At 37.6% G+C, this 19,661-nt stretch overlaps 2 protein-coding genes across 2 annotated transcripts; both read left to right on the top strand.

Annotated features, from left to right (window-relative positions):
• Window positions 1-676: 676 nt before the first annotated feature.
• LOC146005355 (uncharacterized) lies at window positions 677-3,738 on the top strand. Its single transcript, XM_083144553.1, has 5 exons — window positions 677-1,049; window positions 1,539-1,703; window positions 2,223-2,387; window positions 2,746-2,863; window positions 3,584-3,738. The coding sequence occupies exons 1-5, from the start codon at window positions 916-918 to the stop codon at window positions 3,653-3,655; spliced, it is 654 nt and encodes a 217-aa protein (XP_083000679.1). The 5' UTR covers window positions 677-915; the 3' UTR covers window positions 3,656-3,738.
• Window positions 3,666-7,616, top strand: LOC146005356 (uncharacterized). The gene is made up of 4 exons (XM_083144554.1): window positions 3,666-3,772; window positions 4,190-4,333; window positions 5,004-5,252; window positions 7,295-7,616. The coding sequence occupies exons 2-4, from the start codon at window positions 4,202-4,204 to the stop codon at window positions 7,448-7,450; spliced, it is 537 nt and encodes a 178-aa protein (XP_083000680.1). The 5' UTR covers window positions 3,666-3,772; window positions 4,190-4,201; the 3' UTR covers window positions 7,451-7,616.
• Window positions 7,617-19,661: the final 12,045 nt, after the last annotated feature.

A 19,661-nucleotide genomic window follows, 5' to 3' on the forward strand; every position in this document is an offset into this window, starting at 1 on the left:
TGTACAAACATCCTAACGCTAGGGATCTGTGTATTGTCATGAGACATGTTCTTACCAGCACAAGATGAGGGTTCTAGGTTGTTCTGTGTGGTTGACTAGAATATACAAGGTATTCAGAAATTAAGTATATATATATAAACATAATTCTTATTTGTCACTCATGTACCTGCTAGTTATTAATCTGTAATAATTATTTTTGAGTCATACTTATTAATTTTGCATGTAATAAATTTCAACTATACTTACATGAAGTTCAATTGGTGATTTTGCACTTTTCATAAATTTGGTCTCTTTCAATGTGTTTTTGTATTTAAATCTATTTTGAGAGTTATTTTTCACTTGAGAATATTCAATTAGCTGGCATGTGTTCAATCTTTTTGTCATAATCTTTAATGTTTCGGATAGCCATGTTGTCGCCATTTATGGAATTCTGAGTTTAAATAAACTAAGAACATTCCTAAACTGTTATTCTGCTACTTAGTGAAATGATGGCATGTGGTGTAGTTATGCCTTATCTTCATTAGAACTATTTATTTGAACTCGGCAGCTAAGGAAATATTGACTGTATTGTTGTGAAGATGCTCCGAAAAATGTTTACTTTCGGATAGTAAAAAGTTGTGTATTCTTTCTGTGTATTTGCAATAATATTTGGCTTATTTGTATTATATTTCTGTTTGGCATGTGAATTTTATCTGGTCAGTGGTCGTTATTGTGTATATGTTTGTCTGATCTATTGTTGAAACATTAATATAAAAACAAACTGAGATGTGTTGATATTTCTTTGTCATGCTTTTTTAAAATGTGTGTTTATTGCTTTGCTTCTGGTAGGTTAGAAGATATCATGTATCTCTTAATGAAAGAAAAAAAGTAATTGTTTCTACCAATGAAATTGAAAATGTATGCGGTGCCATAAAGATGGGGTTTGGTTTGCCTCATCATGCGAATGTGCTTCTCCAGGCATGGGATGAGGAATTTGATGATTGGATCGATGTTGACATGGAGGACATGCCTGAACAAGCCCGGAAGTTAAAAGCTGTGATATGTGGGAGGTAATGTATTAGTTTTGTTTTTTATCACTAGATAGTTTGTCTCAGGGTTTTCTAGAACAACCTAATGGTAATTGTGTAATCTTGAAGCAAGAGTTACCAAAATTTTCTCAAAGTCCCCCCCTCCTCCCATGCAGCTAGTAGCCTTCAAGCTTTACCAAACATTCCCAAGTTAACATTTTCCACTTCAAGTGATGGTAATGTGGATGAGTTTTCATAAGGAGAGAAGTCTGTCAAACATTAATGCTCAAATTCAACTATTTATGTAATTTGCTATCTTAGTCACTCCAGCTTTATTAATATACAACCAACCAAACATTCCACGTGTTTGCAGATTTACTGCAGTCACTTTAAAAATTTTATTCTAACAATATTAAGATACAGTTGTGCCTTGTAGTAAATTCAGATTTTTATCATATTTCCTTTAGTTTAAAGTTATTTATGTAATTATAGTGTGACCAGTAGTAATTTGACTTTAATCAAAATTTACAGCTTGAATGAAGATAATGAAAATAATTTGAATCAATCTTCAAGCATGCAGGAGGAAACATCTTGTACTGAAGAATGTACACTACAAGAAACCAATGGCCATGGTGAATGTTCATTAAAGGATGGAGATGATAAAAATTCTGATGCAGAGCCAATACAGTCTGCAAGGTAATTAGCATTAAATGGAAAGGTCTTTTAGGTTATATTTCACTGAATATATTTCTATTGGTGCAATAGACATTGCAGTGTTGCCATAGTATTTACAGCACATTCTATTAAATGTAACTAAATGCTGGTGTGCAATCAGTGTAGTAATTGACTTAAATTTCTATCTTGGTCAAACCACAATGTAGTTCTTCTAAAGCTTTGTCATGTTATTTTTATTCATAAGATAAAACTATATCTTAGTGTCTGGGAGTTTCACTTGAATTCCTTTCAAATGAGTTTGTTACGCTCAAAAGTTCCTTAAAAACCTGTAATAACTTGCATGGTTGGTATCACAGAGATGTTAAGATTTTCTCTCCCTACATGACTTGAAGGTGATAGTCTAGGAGTAATGAACAAATTTTAAGATAGTGAGCACATTTAAGGTTCTGCAGTTTGAGTTCATTCTACTATTTAATGTCTTATATACATTTTTTGGTAGGCAGAATTGATTTTATAGTGAATGCTTGTCTTGTTTTTCAGGATCAAACTTAAGGCCTGGCCATTATTTTTCCCTGTGCCAAATTTCAGATGTGATGTAGAAATGTACCTAGGTGCGGGAAACCCAAAGAAAGGAGAGTGCATCCCTCCAAAGTATAGGAGGCACATCATTAAAACATTGTTTGATTCAATGCTTGAGTACACAGTGTAAGTTTTACATTAAGAAATTTCACTTAGTACTTATGACATGGGTAGCAAAGTGTTAACATAGTCAGCAAGTTTATAGTCATGAGAAAATGTATTTAGTACTGTGGAACTTCAACCATACATTTTTAAACTGAATGAAGCAGATTGAATGCATAATTTGGGGAAAATGTAAAATCACTGTTCCATTTCATTGCATTCAATTTGGCTATTGGCTCAGATTTATTTCACAAAGTTCTAGAAATTTAGGTGTCTTTCTTCACGTATACTTGATGATGGAAAATTAACAAAATTCATAGTAGTAAATTGAGTTTAGCAAACTACCATCTTATGTTAAGTTAATTAGAAACATTTTTTTCAGCATTCCAACTAGCAGCCAGTATCGAGATGTGGCACAAGCATTGATAGGAAAATACCCTTCATTGGAGGATGAAGTTCCAGGGTCAGTTGTGTCAGCTGGACCAAGATGGAGGCCATATGTGAGTATGAAATTTACTCTTCTGCGACTATTCATGAACTTGTTTCTGCTAGTGATATGATTTTTAAAATTTAATGTCCATAAACTTTCACTATAGATCATTGTACAAAGAAAATAAGAAAACTATTTACCTAATGTTAACATTACCAAACTGTTTTAATTATTTTTTGTTCCTACTCTTACTTTCTTCACCTTGATGTTTTAGATGTTGAAATTGAAACTAGAGTAATTACTTTGTATTTAATCAATTTTTTAAATGCTAGAGCATGAATGGTGCATAACTTGGAGCACATGCCAACCTTTTTCACTCTAAATCTCTTTTCCACCATGTAGGTTTTCTTCTTCCAGCTTTGACTAAATCATGTGACTTCTTGAGAAGGGTGGAAAAGATTGGGGTTAAAACTTTGAAGGAACTGGATATTTAAGTCAAGGTTGCAGTTGCCCTGTTTCAATATTTTCCCCCTGTTCCTCTATACAATATTGTTCTTATCCCCTGAATATTATTTGTAGTATTATACTAACTTTGAAATTTCTGCTGGCTGCCAAATCTTGTTTAAACTCTCAACAATTTACCTTTCATCTGATTTTAATTCAAATCTCCTCCAGCCCACTGGAGAAACTAAATCATGTGGTGTAGGCTTCAGGAAGAAAATGCATGTGTCAAACAACCGATGCCTGCAATTTACTTTACTGACAATTTGTTTTTCTCTGAACTTTTCAGGGTAGTTGGACATATGCCCTCTCGAACAAATTCAGAAATGAAAGGGTCAGAGTGATAAATTTCAAGGATTAGTGTAGCCAGGCAAAGACTCCAAAGGCTGGGACATCTACGGAGAAAGTGATACCTCCTGGAGAGGATTCTGTAAGCCTCCAGAGGCATAAAAAGATCCTAAAAGAGGAATTTGTTAAGGTAAGTAGACATTATGGTGAGGGATTATTTTTACTTGGATTGCATACAAATATTGTAATTTCAAGACTGAAAAAAGGTTAAAATTTAATTGTGAGATTGCATAACAATGGTTTCTCATCCGCTGAGTATTATTTTGAGATACTATGAATTTTGAAAGCTTAACAACCAAGCAAGGTTAGTCATGGTCAGGATGATGTAACAAACTATTCTGTTTATTTCACAATAAAACTTTTTTTTCCTATTTGATGTAAAGTATTTAAGTATGTTTCATGTAGGCAAAAAGTGCAGTCAAGTACCCTAGTGCCTATGTTGGAATGGGAGAAATTTCAATTCTCAATGCAGTATTAAATTAAAGTTCAAATTAGTCATTGTTTGTGTGATAATGTAATGTTTTTTTAATCCTTTTTTCTTTTTTAGGCTAACAAGGACATGGATAAAGTTAATCATTTGATGGAACTTACATACTGGGACAGGAGGCAGAGAGTTTTGTCTGACAAGAGGAGACAGGTGGTCATTCAAGGTCTCAGAGATGATTATCCATCGCTTTTTACTTCAGAAGGGGTGAGTAAAGGATCTCAACTGCATGTATAATCCACATGTTTTTCTTAGTTAAGAAAGAAAAAAAATTGGTCATAATCTCACTGCTTGTTAGCTAGCTGAATTTGATTAGTTTGTTTGATACCTCAGTAATGTATTTATTCAGAACCTTCAGCAAAATGTGGTGAAACATACTTCTCCTTGCCAGAAACTGTTTTTCAACTTTTAATTGAGAGCTGCTGCCTCAGTGTGTGTCATGGAAAATTCAGGGGTCATGGATCAATATGCTTCTCTTCGATTGCTCTTAATCACACCCAGTCTCTCATAAATGTGTCCAGATCAAGATGCTGATCACATATCCACTGTGGCCAGGGCTGCATCCTGATACTCGCAATTAGCCAAGGGCAGCAGATTTGGTATTATATTAGTATTTTCTAAGGCACATGATTGTACTGAGTCACTATTGCCATAAATAGCCTCATATTCAGTGAAAACATCTGCCATTTTATTAGTTTATTAAATTGAAGAATGTGATTCATATATCTACTTTTGTAAAGTAGTTGTCGGGATGTGCATTTCTATCAAAAGAAGAACCATAACAGCAATAACTTAATTTTGGCCCATACCCGATAATTGGTAATCTATGTTCTAACTAGTAAGAGGGGAAATTTTGTTTACTTGTTTAAATTTTCAGATTCTGCTAGAGAGTAATCGCTTGTTAGATGTACATATTGATGAAGTTCTGCTACCATTCTTCAGAACCAGTGCTCCCAAAGTGATGGAATTGCTGAAAACCTCCAGATCGGAAAAATCAGCGAAATTACTGCAGGAGTATGAAGAATCTCAAAGTGTACCTGCCTACAAAAATGGCATGTTAGTAGTTTGTGGACTCTCCGTGCTGTTAGGTGGAGATTCCAATATAGTACTCCCAAGTAGTGTTGATGTAAGTAATAACTGTACAGTTCAAGTTATAATACTCATCAGAATACTATGGCAAAGTTTATGATAGTTTAATGTAACAATAGGACTGAAGTTTATATAAGTGTCGCAGTTTGAGCAATGTATGAGTTTCAAAAATTGTTTCTTGAAAGTTTATCATTGTGTGGAGTGAAAGTGATGTAAAAATAGCTTAATCAAATCCATATCATCTTAGCAATTCAAGGCATTTAGTGTAGTCTTAAATGGTTTAAAATGGTCAAAGACAAGGAAAAATTGGGGGGGGGGGGGCTTGCAGCCCCTCACAATACTTTATATGTCTATTTAAAACTGATCTTCCAAGGTCATAATTAAAATGACTCTATTATTCCTTAATATGATCTGTATTACCTTGAAATTGCAGTCCAAAATTATTAACTATAAAGTTAAAATGAATAAAAGATCTGTACAACTCTTAAAATGAATTTAAAGTTTACCACCTATCAGAATTTTTTTGGAACTTAAATAAAGTGGAAGATGCTTGAAAAGAGCTTTATCTGCCCTTGTTTCATGAGCATGTAAGATCCCAAAAATAGGCAGACTGGTTAGCACAGCATGCTGCAACACCAAGGGTCCTGCATTCAAATCCTGGCCTGCACATAGATGTTTTATGCGAGTGGCCCTTATAAATTTCTTCATATCACTGATCCTCAGTCATGATTAGTCAGGGGTAACAAAAAATTCTGGATCTTGCCAGCATTACATGTACTATATTCCAAAATGTAAGGTTCTTGACTTGTGATTAGATTAAAATCTCATAATGAACTGATTTCATAGAATTTGGTACTCTATGGTGTCTGCAAATAAAGTAAAACAACCTTGAGTATCATGTAGCCTGAGTACATGAAAAGCATTAATGAAAATGTGTTGTCTGATGCTTTAAAAATGTATCAGGATTTGTCATTTGTCTGTGAAGCATATGGCTACAGGGTGTCTACCAGTCTCGGTTATCTGCCAAATGCAGTCCAGGATGCATTAATAGATAAAGAAAGTCTAATTCTCTTGTTAAATACAGCTTCAATTTTATCTTAACTGGTCTTTTGGTAGGATTTTTTAAGTAAATGTTTAGTTTAATTGATAATTTCAAACTTTGCCTTAGGAGACATTGAATATAGAAAGGTTAATAAAAGAAGCAAGAAAAGTCAAGAATTTAGGATTTGTTATTTTGGTATACACCCTGATATAAGAGGGTGGGCTGAAAAGTAATGCCTCCTATTTTTTTGTGAGGGTGTAAAGACATTTTGGATTTTGAGCAACCATGCATTGTACTCTTCAGACTTCCCCTCTTCTCCATTCCAAGTTTCAAACTTCTATCACTATGGGTTGCTGAACTAGAGCAAGGGAAATGGCAGCATGTAACCATACTATGTCTGTGCACAGGAACTCTCAACCTCAGCAGGAGATTTCATTGTGAGCATGAACAGCCAAACATCATACAGTACTGACGTTACACATTCATTGCCATAAAAAGCCTTCATTCCCTGATGAATGTCAATTGGGGGACACATTTTCTACAGTTAGAAACTGTCTCCACACCCAAGTTTCATGTGCACTGACATAGTATGGTTACATGCTGATATTTTCCTTGCTCTAGTTCATCAATCCCTGGTGATAGAGGTTTGAAACTTGGAATGGAGAAGGGGGAAAGTTTGATAAGTACAATGAATGGTTGCTCAAAATCCAAAATGTCTTTAGTCAAAAAAATATAGGAGGAATTACTTTTCAGCCCACCCTCGTAGTCTACAGATGTTAATAATTTTTGTTGGTGAAATATGCAAATTATGTGTGTTCACAAACGTTTAAACCTTAATGAAATTTAAAACAATAATTTCTGTTTAATTCATTTTGATGCAAGGAGTAGAACCACTTTCGTGGAATGCACCTGCTAATTGACATTAATCAAATCTTAGAAATCATAATTCATTAAGAATATTTCGCAGTAGTCCCCACCAGCCCTCTCACATTACATATAAGCTTTCATTTGTACTGACAGTATTATTTTCTTTGCAGACTGTTTCTGGAGAACCCACCATTGTTGGGGAGGACATAAGTATTTGGAAGGAGCAGTCCTTCTACATCTACGTTGAAGGGGAGAGAATGTGTTCAGCAGAAGACGTTACAAGGGCAGTTGCATGTATATTAGGCTGTGCGTTGCATGTATATTAGGCTGTGCATACATCTTCGATGTCAAATACAGTGAAAGAACGAGAAGACTTTGCGATTTTTTACAGTTGTGTGTGTTATGTACACCTCCTCATAAGCCAGTTACTAAAACAGCAGGGAGGATTGCAAAGGTTTTGTGTAAATGAGAAGTGAAAGTAAAGATTGAATGAAATACTGTAAATCTGTTTTCTATGCTTTTTTCCTCAAAAGTTTTACTACTAAATTTCCCTTGTGGTATGCAACCATGCTGAGCAGCTAAAAAAAATAAACGCATTTACATGTGTCACTCTACACACTAAAAGTGCATCAAATTTTTTGACTCCAACGACACGTTTTGGTGGATAAAACGGATGATGCACTTTAGTGCATCATTTGACACAAATATTATGATGCATTTACGTGCATATTTCAGTTTGATGCATTTTGGTGAATCATTTGACACATTTAATTTGATGCATCTGGGTGCATCAGTTGCTTTTGATGCACTTTTAATGTGTCGTTGGAGTCAAAAAAATGATGCACTTTTGTGTGTCAATTGACACACTTTGGGTTCTGTGTGCAGAAAGAAACAACAGTAAAACAATAGACTAAGATTAAAAACACAGAAAAGGATAACATAAAATAAACAAAAATAAACAAACCAAGACAGTGCCAAGGTAAACAGATCAGTTTCAGAAAAGCATTACTTATGTACAATTTTTGCTATGTCAGTGATAAAAGATGAATATGAACTGAATATATCCATTTGGTTTGAGATGATATTGAATTGATTCGGTAGCCTATGGAATAGTGAACGTTGATTGAGTGAGAGCCTGGGAGTTGTAGTGTGGAAAGTTTCCATGCTGCGTGTTTTATGTCTAGGCACTCTGAGGAGAGTTCATGGAGTGGGATGCTGCATCTTAAGTTTCCATTTATGTTCTTGTATAGCAATTTCATATCGGCAACGTATCTATTAGTTTCTGGAGTATTAATATGCAGATTTACAAGCAGATCTCTTTTAGGCAGGGGTCTCAGGGCGGGCACTCTATATCGAACGATGGAGAGGAAAAAGCTGAGAACACGCTCGATCTTGGAGGTATGGGAAGGGGCAGCCATGTTCCAGATAGGTGGACAGTATTCTATAAGGGGGGACACAAATGTTTTGAAGTAAATGGAAAGTGCTTTCGGGTTATTGATTTCGGTGAATCTGTAAAGTAGTCCTAGGATACGCATTGCCTTTTTTGTGATGGTTGATACGTGATTATCGAAATTTAGTTTTGAATCTATGAGGATACCTAGATCTCGGTGTTGTGCTTCTTTTGTTAGAGGGAGGTCAGTGAGTATATAATTATTCCCTTCAAAAATGTTTTGTTTCAGTGAGTATATATGCCTGTATTCCTATTTATATTTTGTTTTTGCGTTGCTTTTCTATGTCATCGGTTAATGGCGACTATGAGGATGAATGGCGAACTTATGAAATAGCAGACCATGCTTGACCATGATTAAAATCTGGGACATCTGGTCTGCTAGCGGTGAGACCGACTAGAAGCATTGGTTTAACATTTTTCATGTAAACGGACATGGGCAAACTAAAACACTACTTTTTATTATCATGCAGTTTGACTGCTTTAGCCGGACGTGAAAAATTTGGCGAAAAAGTAAAATGAAGGAATCGTGTCCTTAGTGTGCGTTAACACTGCTCTCTACTTGTTTATCAACAAAACTGTCAACTAATGCCAAGGGTAGCGTGAGTGACCTCTCATAATTTGTACCTAGGTATTTATGCCCAGATGCCATACCATGTGGTTGATACAAGCGAATGAGCTTCTTCGCTTCTATTCTATGTTATTTAGCGTAGCTTTTCTTCCACTTTCGGCTAATCTCGACGATTAGGACGAGAGATGATGTGATGAAATTGATGAAGGGACACTCACTAAGAACACTCATACCCCGAGATTTGAACCCGGGACCCTTGGGGTCTTAGCCCGCTTAGCTAACCATTCCAGCGCGGATGTCGGCGTGTGCGCATTAGAGATGAAACACCCGATGAAGGTATCCATCAAAGGCCGAATTGTATTGAACGTATACGCATCAAAATGGAATCACATTGTATTTGAGATTAAATTGCTGAAGACCATGGGCGTAGTTCGGTAGGAGCTAGGGGGGGCTAAGCCACCCCACAACCTGACATTAGGCTCCTAAAAGTGAATGCGGAATATGCACAAAAATAGTAAGGAAACAGGAACTGCTCAAAAGAAAGAAAATAAATTTCATCATGAAACTTTAAAGTGTTGCTCTTGTGGTGTGACAGTCACACTTAAGGAAAGAAGTTGAACTTATGTTTTGATGCAGGCAGTATACAACACAAGGTAGGTGCAGGGTGCGATTTATTCTCTGTAAAAGTTGACGTTCATCTGCATTTTATGGACCATAATGTAGGATAAGATTTCAATGAAAATATATCATTATTTCTATTGATATTCCAGCTTGGAGCGGATGGTAAACAATAATGCTGCTTTCAAACAATAGCGGCTTGGCATACAGTGTTAACGTAAATGGAGTCTTTCAGCAATGACTTCCTACAATTGAGTTTTCATGAACATGAAAAAGGGCCGTCATTGTAGAAACGTGACCTTGTAATCAAGGGGTCTCTGGTTCGAAACCTGGTGGAGGCACATTGCACAGTGGTTCGGATCCCACTTCAAATTGTAGGTCCAGTCCCGATTATTATAAGTGTATAAACTGGACTTAAAAATTAATACTGATGATTCATTGTAGAGGCATGAATAGAATAAAGTAGCACAAAAAAGTGAAGGTAGTTCCTGTGGATCTGCATTTCGTTCGGGTCATTTAAAAATGTATACCTGAATGTAAATGTCTTGCGATAGTGTAGAAGCGACTCAATCGCGCGCAATCACTTTATTAAATGATCATTACAGTCCATTTGTGGAATCGTTCCTTTCCAAGTCATGTGTATACGTTGCGTCACGTCACGAATATGTATGCAGATGCGAGGGACTTATTTGAATTTTCCATTGTGCGAGGGCGGTGCAGTTGAAAGTTGTGTTCAACTCTCCTACTGACGGGAGAGTTTTCTGGATCACTTCTAATAATGCTGCACTAAAAATCTCTGGTATCTGTTGGAATCTCAGGTTAGATTACATCTTCTGGAGGTAAGAAGAAGCTTATTTCTTATTTCAAGTAACCCACAGGAAGATTATCTTGCGTAACAGCAAGAAATCTTAATCATCTTTTTCAGATTGGAAATTATTGGAAAATCTTGGTGTCTGGTTGTGCACTTGAAATTTTCAAGCGAAGATTCGGCTCAAAATTATTCTATTATCGATTTCAAACTAGTATTTTGTTTCAAAATATATGAAACAAAGATAAGCGTGTCAGTGACAAAATCAGCCTTATTTTCCTGCTGAGTGTTATAGTTATGAAACCTGAAACAATGAAGTTTGCACTACACACCTGCAGCAAAAATGTTGTCTCGTGGGTTTTCTCGACATTTCCCATCCGAGCTGAGCGCGTACCCCCTTCAAGTTATTCGAATCTCGGATTGGGCATGGGTAGGTAATCTTTGTGAGTTCCCTTCATCAATATCTTCATATCGTCATTCAACCTCATCAGCCAAAAGAGATAGAAGAGCGAAGTAAAATATAACAAATCATGAAATCGTTGCCTTTCAATCAAGTGATCCCGAGTTCGATACCCAGTGGAGCCATACAATGGTTCGCATCCCACTTGAAGCAGTATGTCCAATACCGGTGAACCTTTCTGTGCAAAAATAAGAGAAGTGCCTAAATTGCAGGTCGGAAGGACGTCGAAACAATATAGTAGGGTACTGCATTGGACCACTTTCGCTCGAAAATACTATATCGAATCTCCCACGCTGGAGAGTGATACTCCATTACCTCCTCTATCTGAAAGCCTAATGGCTTGCTCTGGTCACGTAACTAAGCGTCAGCAACTGGAGGCGAGATAGCCGCCATGTTTAATTTGCTTCTTGGCAATCGATGTTGGACCGTTTTAGTGAATATGGAATTGTAATGAAAATTTAAGAACTGTATTCGAGTTTACATGACGTGTAAATATGCTTAGTAAATTTCTCGTATCGGACAAACGGCTGAAATTTGCTAGTTCATTTAATTTGAATATTCGTACTTACGTATTCTGCATTGAGAAACATTGCTGAAGGTGTCATTTCGCTTATATCACGGAAATAAGCTCTATCTGCGACATATCGAGTAAGTTTTCTTCGTTTCTTCTTGCCTTCGGTAACACGCAAAATTGCGGTCACAGTTTCACTACCGTACTCGGCATGCAGTGTTTCCACCCCACTGCACCCAAAAATGCCTACGTAGTCCCACGAACCATTCATACATAGCCCCAAGAACCATTTCCGGTAAGGTTAGGTTAGGTAGGGTCGCATATAGGTTACAATAGTTAAAAATTGGTTTAGAAAAAAATATGCGTAGACCCACACACCATTCTCGCATAGCCCCACGAACCATTGACGCATAGCCCCACGAACCATTGTCACATAGCCCCACAAACCATTTGCAGAAACGAACCTTCTTCAGTTACAAAAACACATGTTTGGAAACACTGACCAGGATTACGTCATCACACACAGGCTACATCCACCTGGAAGTAAATGGATGCAAGAGCTTTCGTGCATCGGTCACACATTTATATCGAAAAGTAGATGAATTACCGGCAAAATTCAATGAACGATGTGAGAAAACACTTTCCCGAACTTCCACAAGTATAAAGAAACCGCATTCGGTAAGTAATTTCTCCTGTAAATTTGAAGAAATCCGTTTGTCCGTTACGAGAAATTTACCATATGCTTAAATGTAGTCACAGACACTGCCGGCTTGTAACGATTACATTGAAAGTCAATGTATTGATTACAAGCTGGCAGTGTCCGTGACTGTACAAAAGATATTGTGTATAAGTGTTGTGTGCTCAATTGCAGAGGCAATTGTGATGAAAATCTTGGATACGCTCGATCGTACCGCACTCGTAGTGGAATGATTGAGACGTCCCGTGTTTCAGAGCCTAACAAGCATCACTGTCAACCTGAAACCTATACATGGAAGGAATCCACTCTATGCAATTACAGTTCTAAATAATAATTCCGTATGTTATTATGTAAGGCTCAAATCCGACATGTATGCAATATCTACAGACCGAAACGTAAAATGGATACACATGCTGACAGAGCTGTCTAAGCAATTACAAATATCGTATGTGTACATCATTGTTCACTTGCCGAAAAGAAAAATCATATTCTGCAAAATAACAAAATGCAGTTATAACATTCAATCGAACATCATTTTAATGTGACAAAAATCGTAGAAACATAGAATGCCAGCCTTGGTAGATTCAGCCCATAATCATCTATTTCATATTCACATATCTCGGGAAGATACACAGAACTGGATATTGACATGCAGACATATTGACTATGTTCCCTTATTTTTCAATTTCACTTCGTTTTACTTCACGATGCATGTTTGAGGGCCCACTACCATAGATACAAATGACGGAAATACTTGTACTAATAGGGTAGTTTTCGAATGTAATCCGCTCGTTCGAGCGTTTTTCGCACGAGCGTAAGACTTATCGATTCTGCATGCCATCTAGCGTTGCCCGTGCGAACTATTTGCCGCTCGAGCAAAAACGCTCATTGCAGCACTCCACAATATACGTATAGTTAGTAATTAAAATCTTCATTTGCAAACACTACATCATGCTACAATGTAGGCCCAATGGTCCATTTCGCTTATTCTTTGAATCTAAAGCTTTGAAATTACAATCACGAGTTTTACTATGATTCAAGTATCTTACCAGACAACTTCCTGGCTACAATACACCTATCGACGCAAACACACTTTCTACCATAAAGGCTTTGGTACGTGGACATTGCTCAAACTTCAATATCTCAAGTTGGTCCCCATGGCGGAGTGGTTGCCACATTGCGCTACAACACCAGGGATACCGGCCTGGGTATGGATGTTTGTGTGTGTCCATTCATCAATTTCTGATCAATTACTGATCCCCAACTTGGCAAATTAGCTACAAGTGGCACTAAAGCTAAGTAAAATCAAGCAAATCTCTCAACTCGGATTTGCTTTATGCTTTGTTCGTGATTGTCCCGTGTGTTTCAACGTTGGAGGCTTAGAAGTGTAGCAATTCCCCAAATGTTGGGACTACCCGGAACTACCCTGTGTGTGTGTGTGTGTGTGTGTGTGAGGGGGGTGTCTGTGTTGATTGTTTGATTTGCTTTATTTTACTTCGCTTTTGTGACACTTTTGGCCAATTTGCGAAGATGAGGATGAGTGATGATATGATGAAATTAATGAATGGACACTCACAAGCATCCATGGCCAGGCTGGGATTCGAACCCAGGACCCCTGGCGTCGTAGAGCGATGCGCTAACCACTCCACCACGGCGACCGGCTTATGTATGTATGTACGTATGTATGTATATATACACACACACACACACCTACATCTTCTCAATTTCTGAGAACGCTGACTCTTTAATTCTCGTCGAAATTCGAGCACATGGTGACCCAAGGAGCAGGCACTCATACTCGTGCTAAGCGGAGCGAGAATTGAGGATTGAGGATTGAGGATGTACTTAGAGTTATTGACTAGAGGAAAAAGTGTATCTTGGCACTTACACTAGGTTGACTTCTTGACCATCTGCTTCATACCCAAGCATGGCTGGACTAAAACGAGTGAAGTAACACCCTGCACACGCTTGCCTGTAAGCTTCTGCAGCCAACTGGAAAACAAAACATAAGTTCTTAAGCAAATATTCACAATTATACACCCGGTGTGCACCGTTTTTATAAATTAACAGACAGACTGTTAAACTTTTAACGCTAGAACATAGTACATTTTACACTAACAGGGGGGGGGGGGGGAGGCAGAGGCATTGGACGGAAGTCCAATATGGGGGGGGGGGGGCAAACATTGAAGTAAAGAAACATGGATACTCAAGATGGAATTAGTTTTCAAGTGTTTCTTGCATTTTTCTTCCAGACGGCTAAAGGCACTTGCACATAGGGGCAATCGCTCCCTCGATTTCAAATGTTATACAAATAAAAGTACATTTCGTAAAGGTTTCTTGTTCGCTTCGCCCGCAAACTCAATATCTGCTATTCTTATAGTCCAAGTTCAGAGCCATAGCTAGGGGGGGGGGGGGGGGCTCAACCCTGGGAACCAAAACGATTTAATGAAAAAAAATGTTAAAGAGAATGCCATGGCACCCCGTGGAATTATTTTCGCTTTATAAAATCAATATTGTTTTCAGTTTGCAAATATTTCGATCTAACGCTCGCTTCGATCCAAATATGATTCTTTTCTGTAATGGATTTTAAATTACCCGAGAGAGAAGTAAGGCCAGATATTCACATTGTTGCTGCTTAAATGCATGAACATTTGAGAAACAATTTGGCTCATGAATTGATCATGTAATGTATTTAAATAATATATAGATATATTTTAAAGAAACTTGGAATATGTACACAAACACAATTTAGCTTTAACATGTTGCATATGTATTTCTTACTTTACGTCGCTCCTTGTTGCATATGTGTAAATTATATGTTACATGAAAGTTATACGTATCATATGTACAAAAAGAATATTGTTCGTCATGCATATTCTGTCTTTCAAAAACAGTTTGTGTGCTTGTTTTCCATTATTAGCTAATATGAAATTGAACGTGTTGAAAAAATATTTCAAATCATTTGTTCAAAGACAAATGTTTTAGCACCCACTTCTGCCCCTTTGCATGATTTACGACGATAATAACGTGTTTTAATGGTACTATTATTACTACCACTACCAGCACTATATTACTTATATTATTATTGGAACGTTTGTCCTGGTACTTGACCCCCTCTACAGATAAAAATTTGTGGTTTCGCCTCTGCTCACAAATAACACTCATGCCCAGGCTCGAACCTGGAACCCCTGGCTTCGTAGCATGTTATGTAACCATACCACCTTGGAGGTCGGCTAGTGAAAGATGTAGGACAGCTTACTGGCTCAAATTATTATCAAACACGATGAAAATGTGAGTGTTTCAAAATTATTATTTCGGTTAGAAAGCGATAAAATTTGTAGTTCGATACGGGTTACACTAAGCATCTTATGGATTGTAAATATCAATTTCAAATCTTATGAATCATTTATCTATGCAAACGCATCAAATATGATAAGCAACATAGGTGTGTGTTATGATATACATTTTATAAAGAGAAAGTTAAGTTTTAACCCTGACTGTTTGCATGATATCGTTTCCATAGCATGTTGTATATTGCTCTCAGAATTTTAAACGGCAGTATAGAAATAAATGACATTTGCAACTGCTAAGCTATCAATGGGAATGCGTACATTATGGTCAGAAGATGCCATACATCGAAAGAAGAATTAGACGAGCAAATAGTGACTGAGAAAAGTTGCTTGTTTTGATGTCCTGTACACACTGTGAAAGTTGTCGGTGCTATCAGGTGGCACCGTATGAATATAGGTTCAAGAAAATGACAAGTAGAAAAAAGCTGCAGTGAAATAAATGCGATTGAAAATCTCTCAAATGATATTCTATTTATTTTCTTATATTTATAATATTATATTGTGTCTGTAACATACGTTTTCTGTTAAAGTACCTCAGGCACAACCTGATTTTTTGACAAATAATTATGTCAACTCTTCTGCTATGGAGTGGATTCTCCTAATTTTATTCATATATCTTAAGCCATTGTGTGACTGGTAAAAAATTAGTATCAGAATAAAAATCCCTGATATTTGGTTTGTAAAAAAAAAGTGGTGGTGATAAGCGGTCCAAAAGACCTTGTGCCGCGGAAATGGGGTAAGGCGAAGGAGGCCCCTTGTATCGTTCGGTTTTGTACCATAGTCATTAAGGTACATTAAGGTATTTTTTTTCATAATGTAAAGAGGATACAACATTTCCCTCTATAAAACTTGATATGAAATATTAATGATTGATGACACTGTAATCCAAGAAGTCATTGATCAATCAAGGGATTCCTATTTGTTTGTCGGGTGTCAAACACATGTATTTCAACAACACAATATTTTGCAAAATGGTTAACGTAACCAGTAGGCAAACATTGTCTGTAGTGATGCAAGGGTCTTTCATTTGAAGCAAATAGAATTCGTGGTGGAGTATAAGGGACCCATGTTTTAATGTTTTAGCAAGTAGGCCTACAAAAAAAAGTATTACAATTTTTTACACAATTCGTCAAAGTGTAGATAATATGTTGCCATTATTATTTAATTAATTCGATTTTTCTTGCATAACACAAGACAATTGTGTTGTTGGATTCTTGTTAGATTCCTTTGTGCGTAAAAATCTTGCATACTGGAAACTGGAGGGAAACATTATGAAGCACGATTTATAAAGGAATTTCTTAATCAGTTCTGCAGAGAAGCCAAAAGCTGTTGGTACATATTAATCGTCTATTAACGTTATTGACCTGTAAATATGAAGTAGATACAGTCCCGATTAGCCTATTTATGTTAAACTTTATCATCGTATTTTTTGGTAGTCCGAAAAGTCATTATCGAAATATTGTTATTTGATGTTGCTCGAATTTTTTTTTTCGTTGGAGTTTCAAGGTATCACCCCTTTCCTGTCATTTATCAATTTTGAAGGAGAGGGCAAGTGCCCCTCTGTACCCTGCTATATGTGCCAATGCAACACAATATATTAAAAATTTGCCCCCTGTAGGATTGCTATATGTGCCAATGCAACACAATATATTAAAAATTTGCCCCCTGTAGGATTGACTTAGCCCCCTCCCCCCTCTACTAAGAATTCCTGGCTACGGGCCTGTTGTCACTTAGTTGGGAACTCCCCCTGTAGCGAGTCTCTTCAGTCTGAACACCCTTCCTTTAAGTAACAAGTAGCACGCGAATACGCCATATGAACGTGTCGTTTGCTGTTTGGACCCTCATGTGCAATGAATGCTATTTTACAGTCTGGAAGTGTGTGTCACTAGTGTGACAGTGTGAACATCCCGTGTCGCTTGTCCCATTGGTTTGAAAGTTGCCTTACACTCATGTCGATGGCACTAAGAAAGTTATGTGGGGTTCCCCTTGTTGTTTCATGCAATCATCATTATCATCATCGCCGCGATTAGTTTAAAGCGGAAGAAAAGAGACAATAAATATAAAAAATACAAATGCTTCAGTGTGTATATCTTTAAAAGAAATGATGATGATGATAATAATAATAATGAACCTAATTCATACACAAGAATTTAGTTTGCCAAGAGCATTCCACGCGTATTTTTTCTCCCGTATTATTAACGAAAGTATGACGATAACAGGACGTGGTCGACTGTCTAGAATGTTCGTTAATATCTTCGCGACCACTGTACCAAATATCATAGCAATTATCACATTCATAGAAATGCTTCATGTAAAAGAATCAGACGTTGCAGCGAAAACTCCATTTACTTCCATTATAAGCAGACGAATACCATGCACCGAGACCAACACCAGCGCCTCTAGCGGTATCATTTTCGAGTGGAACATGCCAGAGATGCCAGAACAATGCCGTTTTCCACACTACGTTATTCAAGGCGCTGTACACAAAGTTAACAGTAGGGATGGAAATTTGATTTCGCTATATATCGCCAAGGAAATATCGTCATAGACATTAAGATACGATATTTTTTCCGTTTCGTGATATCGGTGATATAACGTCTCCACGATATATATCGTCAAAATTAAGTGACGACATATCGTCTAGTTGATATCTCCTGGACGATATATCGTACGTCTATTCCAAAATAAACTTGCTTTGCTCGTACTTCAGAGCAGCCCCATGCTGACCCTGCCAATCCGGCTAACTTTCTTCGTATGGGCGGGTTTTTTAACATACTAAGGATACTCCTAATGATGTTCCCTTGGTTACCGCAAAGAGGGGCAAGCAGAGTCGTCAATGCCTAGAGAACAATTGAACCTCTGTCTCGGGAATCTCTGGAGCAAGTGAACGAAAACAAGTCTCTGCGCAAGTAGTGACTCGAGAGGGCTCCACCAATGAGCGCCTAAGGGAGAAGGGCGGGGGAAACAAGGCTGCAGCTACTGCTCGCTTTCTTCCCTTCTTAACCATTATGCGTGGCGTTGCTCCACAGATTCCCGGGGCAGAAAATAACAAAATGAACAAATGCATGGCTAAAAATATGTTATCTTTTAGAAAGGCACAGTCTTACCCGGGTGCAGAAGCCGTTGGCAAGTTCCGGCACGCTGGGGATCGACGGAACCGGGTATAGAAAACACGCCAAGTACACCCGACGGACGTTCTCTGGGCGCAAGTGCAATAATCTAATTGCTCGAGATTCCACACTTTCGATCCTTCTGAACAGGTAACTTCTCACGCATTCATCTACCACCTGCAGAGCTACTCTGGTCTTCGCCATGTCGCTTTCCATGCTGGCACTAATCGCTGAGTACATCCTGAAGATGTGGCGCACGATGAGCTCCTTGTTTTGGGTGGTGATCTTCTTATTTCTGTTTATCATGTAAATGTCACTTTCCAACCCGTCCAGGAACTCTGCCACTTTCCGAAGAAATTTGCACACCTCAACCTGTCGTAATGAGAAGTAAAGATAATTACGAGTTATATCTGTGTTTTAAAATTATTGAAAGACAATTTCAGATAAAGTAATAATTTCCCCCTTTATTTAATTGAACAGGGTGGCACAGAAGTCGGTCTCTGTTATCTTAATTCTGGGGCGAAAGGCATGCAGAGCGAAGCAGGATCGTTTCATGAAACCGTTTTCTACCGAGAGACCTGTCTCAAGAAAATATATATATACACACACACACACACAGAAGACCCTCGATTAGGGAGGGATAAACGCATGAAGAAATTTTAATCGGAGTAAGAAAAATCTTATTTCATCTCACTGTTTTATTGTATTTGTGGATATGGAACAGGTGTGCGTGTGTATAGTGTGTGTCCGAACCTGCTGAAAATCACTGTATTAGAAGAATTCAAATTCCCGTGGCATCAATGTTCTACGCCCCCCTCCTTTATGTCCGCAGAGACAATTTTGAACATAAACAGGGTTTTGTACAGCAGATTCAAAACAACCATACACAATTTATTCATTCGCAACAGTGGCGTTTAGAGGGGGGGGGGTAGTTGGCAGTCGCCTCCCACACTTTTTGCCACATC

The sequence above is a fragment of the Lepisma saccharinum genome, chromosome 23 (genome assembly GCF_977018435.1).
Source record: "Lepisma saccharinum chromosome 23, izLepSacc3.1, whole genome shotgun sequence".
In the NCBI taxonomy this organism is placed as follows: Eukaryota; Metazoa; Arthropoda; class Insecta; order Zygentoma; family Lepismatidae; genus Lepisma; species Lepisma saccharinum.